This window comes from Typha latifolia, chromosome 3 (genome assembly GCF_019914945.1).
Source record: "Typha latifolia isolate L0001 chromosome 3, TyphaL0001v2, whole genome shotgun sequence".
Taxonomy (NCBI): Eukaryota; Viridiplantae; Streptophyta; class Magnoliopsida; order Poales; family Typhaceae; genus Typha; species Typha latifolia.
The window spans coordinates 15,872,093-15,878,092 of record NC_133088.1 but is presented as its reverse complement, the minus strand read 5'-3'; the positions used below and the strand labels follow the sequence as shown (position 1 = coordinate 15,878,092).

General features: G+C 36.2%; 1 protein-coding gene across 1 annotated transcript; it reads left to right on the top strand.

Moving 5' to 3' along the window:
- Positions 1–3,654: 3,654 nt before the first annotated feature.
- Positions 3,655–4,716, top strand: LOC140784613 (brassinosteroid-responsive RING protein 1-like). Its single transcript, XM_073132103.1, has one exon. The coding sequence runs from the start codon at positions 3,759–3,761 to the stop codon at positions 4,353–4,355; it is 597 nt and encodes a 198-aa protein (XP_072988204.1). The 5' UTR covers positions 3,655–3,758; the 3' UTR covers positions 4,356–4,716.
- Positions 4,717–6,000: the final 1,284 nt, after the last annotated feature.

The following is a 6,000-nucleotide window of genomic DNA, read 5'->3' as shown; positions in this document are numbered from 1 at the left end:
TTTAGATCTATTATGGTGTGATTACTTTGTGGGACATTGAGATACTTATGCCTATGTCTCTTCCCAAGCTTTTTGATGCTCTTTCTTGTGATGCTGCCGATGTTGGCCAAGTTAAAGTCTTATTTTCAACGCGGATGTCTTATCTCTTCTGCTAGCTTACTAAAATACTTGTGTTATTCTGTGTGCTTGACACTGTGCTTAACTGTAGGTCAGTCTATTTGTCAGCCAAGTATAAAACTTGTTAAAATATTAATATTATATTTTCTTTATTTGTTGATATCAAGTTGTAACAATTTGAAAAACCGAATAAATTATCAATCTATGGAATTTAAAAAAACTAAAAAATTTAACTAAAAAGCTCAAGAATGTATATAAATTATTTCATTTTATTTTTTTCTATTTTTAATAGGAGACTAAAATTCTTACATGTTATGTTATGTATACTCAACCGCTAAATTGCCAACACAATAGACTGCATATCTACTGCCCATTTCTTATTGGTGTCTATTCTTTAACACACGGAAAGATTATATATAATGATATAGTTGCAGATTTGAAAGTTAAGTGTTTGAACTAACTTCACTGCTAGTATGGTTGCTCTTTGACATGACTCACGCCTGTTGGCATTCACAAACGTACAGAGGCTGGTGAGAGAGAAGCCGGTGGATCCTATCGCCATGGATGACATAAAGAAAGTAGGGGGGAAGTTTGGAGACCTGAATATTTGACAAACGTTGGGGACGGTGGTTGGGAAAAGGAGAGTTACGTACTCTGAGAGCGAAATATTACGAATAAGTTTTACGCTATGGCAAACTTATGGTGGCCACGTATTATTCCAGTTTATTCTAGAAGCAGGGGGACTCCACATAAAAGGGCCACTTATTCCGATTTATTCGTCGAACAGGAGTGCCTCTTCGACTATATTTGCAGCCGATTCATAGAATATATCATGAAAGCAGCACTTCTATATTTTATATATGCTTACTATTACCAATTATATGCATATAGAAAATAAATATAGTTACACTTAGCCCCACTAAATTATTATTATTATCTTTTATAAACATTTTATAATTTTTTTATAACATAGATTCATAATTTAAGAAAATTCTTAGTTCAAAAAATCTATACAAAATATTTTCTATCGGTTGATAAATTTATATAGATATTTTTTAGAATTTAGAAGTTTTATATGTCTTGACTTTTAGAATTTACGAGGGACCGAAGAATAAAATGATAATAGATAAAGGGGCATGCGGTGTGTCATGGTTAATTCTTAATTTGACTAATTACTTACACCTAGATGCACTAAAATATAAAACTTAGTTGTGACTAAGTTGATTTTAAGAGACAACAAAGTAAGTGAGAAGAACACCAAGTTCTTCGCACTTTGTGTGATGCTTTTTATTTCGCAGCGAGGGACAATTAAGCTTGTGAACTTGTGTATATACAAAAAAAAAACTCTATTTTGAACCTCGTAAACACTTGTGTGAATTTGAAAGCTAAGTAATACGAGCGAGTGTTTTAACTATTCATGTTTTTTCTAGAAGTAAAAACTTACTGATATCCTAATTATACTAATTTTATTAAGATCCGAATTCAAATTGCACTCATACATTATAAGTCATTTTAAAACATTTGAGCACTATATTATTAGCATAATGTTCTTATTTTCTCTTTTCTTTGTCACTACTACACTGTAGTTATACAGTGAGATCGAGATCGAGATAGAAAGAGAACAGACTAATCTCCTACTTCAAAAAACGTAGTATGGACTCCTAACCGATTAAAAAGACCAAGTCCGCAACATAAGTGGAAAGCTTTCATGTCTGTCTCACCCAAACATTAGCAGACATAGGAAACGACAAGCAACGGCTCAAGTGCTCACAGGCCACGGTGCACCTAAATCGTAGCATTATTATGCACTGCCAGACTTCCACGATTGCACTGTCACATTTGCTGATGAGCTGGACAGAGTTCATTTGCAACAAACATAGCAATTATTGGGTTCAAGTTGATGATCAGGTTACTGCTTGTTAAGTCACATGTATCAAACGAGCCAGGTGGAAGGCAGGAGACGATACATATAATTGGCATCACCATCGATCGTGGTATTGGTATTGGTTTTGATTATTACTGCGCGCATCGTTCTTTAAAGTACGTAAACTCCAATGGTAGAGTACTGCAGATCGATAAGAGCGATCCCTTCCATTTGCCCACTTTACATGAGATCGAACTGTTCATTAACAGCTAATTATTGGAGTCAAAGACGCTGTTTCGCATAGATAACATATTTAAAGCCCAAGGTGTTTTTATATTCGTTACGGAGCTAAATCCCAAAGCTCCATCATCTTTGTACGACTTAATTGCTACTCGATCGATACAAGCTTATATACGAAGCCGTTGGGTGTTTCTTGCAGGCATATCAAAGCAGCAGTGACCACCGAACGTGGTGACAGAGGGAGGGAGCGTTTCTTGCAAAAGAAAACAACTTGAAATTATGTATAAAACCAAGGATTTAATGACCTTTTTATTCTACTAAACTACAAGCCTCTTTATTCGAATTGCGTGTAGTTTAAATAAACTGCCTGGCTTGGTCTTTGTAGACCCCCCCCCTATTTAAGTCCAACTCCTTACCAATAAAATTTTCTTATCCCACTTGACCAAAAAGAATTATGTGATAGATACTTCCAAGCTAGCAGAATATAATTTAAAGAAAGTAAAAAAATTCCAAGTTACCACGAGAAATGCATGTCTAATTTTTATTTTAATTTTAATTTTCTTTTTAATTCGGATGAGCACGATGAGTATTTAGAATTAGACAAGACCCTGATTTTCTTTCCTTTATTTTTGTCCTTTAACCTCGTAGACTAATATAAGAATCATGCACGTGCAAAGTAGGTCGCTACTATGGGATATTAACATGCATCCGTGTCAAAGTTTCTTAGGTCCCTTTCGAACTTCTAAGGTATCAAAGGCGGTCATTTTATTAATTTTCGTTGCCACAATTAACTCCTCACACTCCTAATAAAAAAAGTTTTTAATAAAAAATACCATATGATTTACTTTTACTATCATTTATATATTATCACATTAATATTTATCATTCAACCATTGCATAATACTTTTAATATCTTAAAAATAATCTGAGTTAATTTTACCTTAATAGCAGCTAACTAAATAGAGGATATTTTGTTTCTTTGAAAATAAACATTAAACTACTAAAATAGCATTAGTTGACATTAAAATATAGTTTTCCATTCAAAATTAATTAAGGCTATTAAATTTATTTTATATTTATAATTATTTTAACTTATTTATGGGATAACTAACCATTAAAATAGCATGATAGTTTTGAGGTATTTAAAGCAAAGTAATGAAACTATTTTATTTTTATATCCATCCCATCTTTTTCTTTGAGTGACTTCTACAACTTCTCTAAATATTAAATTTTAAAATAATTTTTTTTTAAAAATTTGTAAAATACTTCCAACATGGGAGGAGAAAAAAATAAAGATATTTTTTTCCATTTAATTTGTTAGTTAATTTATCATTATACTTTTCCAACTGAATTTTTAACGGAGGAAGGTTAGTGATATAATTCAGTAATATGAAGTGATAATTAAGTGGGTGAAAATATAATTAACTCACACTCAAACAACGTAATAAAGAGAGCCCGACCCATTCTACCATTCCACCCGTCACACACACACACAGAGCGAGAGAGAGAGAGAGAGAGAGAGAGAGAGAGAGAGAGAATGGGGTTCCCGTTGGTCTACTCGGACCTTCTTCTCCCCAAGTTTCTTCTCCAATTAGTCCTCCTCGTCGGCTCCTTGCGCCGCGTCCTCTCACGTGCCTTCCACGCAGTCGGCCTCGGCGACCTCCTCGACCCCGACGACCACCCTTGGCTCAACCCCTCCCCCAACACCCCCACACAATCAGCGCACAACCTCCCCCGCCGGTTCCTCCCGGCCTCCTCCCTGGTCATCGACGAGGTCCTCCCCGTGATGCGCTACGAGGAACTCCTCCTCGCCGACGAAGGCGCGATCCACCCAGGCGACGGCTGCGCCGTCTGCCTCTCCGACTTCGAGCGCTCCGAGGAGGTCCGGAGGCTCGCCAATTGCCGCCACGTGTTCCACCGCGGCTGCCTCGACCGCTGGATCGGGCACGAGCAGCGCACGTGCCCGCTGTGCCGAGCGCTCCTCGTCCCCGAGGAGGCGGCCGACGCTCTCGGCAGCGAGCGGATCTGGGCCTCGGCTGGAATCCCGGATTCCTACGATTTCGACTTCGATTCCTTCTCCATGCCGAGCCCGACTCTGTTCCTTCCTCACCAACTACTCCCCGGTGGCCAGTGAGTTTGGGAATAGAGAAATAGGCAGGGAGGTTTTTGTAAATAGCAAGATTGCCGGTAACCATATAATAAAGTAAGTAATGATATGGAGGGGATCTTAGAAAATGACCAGGACGCCCAATTTTCGAGGGGTGGATGGAAAAATGCAATTGTGATGGCGTCAAAAAAGAAACAAGAAAGGGGTTGTTTAAGAGAAGAGAAAGAAGAGACAATAGCGTACTGCTTCCAGTTAGTTATCTTCTTATCTAGAGCCTTTTTAATTTTCTTTTTCTTTTTCTCTTTTACCCTACCATTGTCACTAGCTCTTTTGTTGTAGTACTGATCGATGGAGAAGTTTAATCATCAAAGCTTTTGCTTTTCTGCAAGTATGACTACTTCCATACTGACCTGCAGTTTTTGTTTAGCTAGAAATCTATGCACACATTCTCTGCTTGCCGCTTCATCTCTAGTGCAAGATTGCATACAAAGACTATAAACTAAATAAGGAAATCAATCATATTCAATTAATAAATAGGTTAGACAGTTAAAATCAATCCTTTTAGTAAATGCATAGATGGCAAATCCAAACTTTAAGTCTTTATCATAAATTAATACTACTTAACCACTAAAAATATAGCGGTGAATTAAATTTGTACTACAAGTTAAGATGGCCCAGGATTGCGGAATCGTCACCAAGTTGCTTAATTTCTGTTATGTTGGATTTAATGTCTAGGTGTCTGTCTAGAGATGGGTGGTTTCTTGACTTAGAAATTATAGAGCTACTTAAGCCCTATTTATCTTTCTTTTGCAATGGAATGGATAATGACCTCTTGTGTCTGTTAATGGGCGGGTCTCTTCCTTCCCTTATGCCTCACGATATTCTCCTTCTCCTCGAGGCAGAACGGGTCGTGGGCCCAACTATCACCTCCAGAGTCGCATCCCAGGTCTAAAACGCAGACAAGGATCGGTGCATCGTCTCTGTTCGAGAATCTGCGTTAAAAAGTTCTCCAGGACGTAAATCCTTTCCTCCTCCTCTTTCTTGTGTTTTTCTTTTAAAAAATAAAAAAAAATGATTAAAAGATTCACCACTCTATAAATATAGACAAGGAGTGCTTCCTTAACAATCGACTTCGTGGATTGAAGGAAAGCATGGTCGCTGCCGATGAAGAGGGGAGCAGTATAATACTGGAGTAACTCGTCTTTCTTCTATAATTTTCTCAACAAGATAATGAAGTAACTTATCTCATTTAACTAGTATACAATCTACCGCATTATCTCTAATGTTTCTCTTCTCGTCAAAGCTAAAAAAAAGTAATTAAAATACTATATAAAATTAATCCAAAGTACCAATCACCTTTTACTTTGTAACGGTAAATTAGCATTTTAATCTATTTCTCTGTATCGCTCTACTTAGCCCAATTTTTTTATATAAAAGTACATTTGGTTGATGGTTGATGAAAAATAGGAAAAGAAAGTAGTACAAGTTTATAGTAAAATTAATTCTAATAAGAATTAATGATAGCATGTAGTATATACAAATATGAAAAGTGTAACTCTTTTTTATAATAAAAAAAATTAAATGAGAGAAGTTAAATAGTTTTAAAAAAATAAATAATTTACTTTTTAATATAAATTTTAGAATCTAACTCAACTTAAAAACTCAAGTTTTT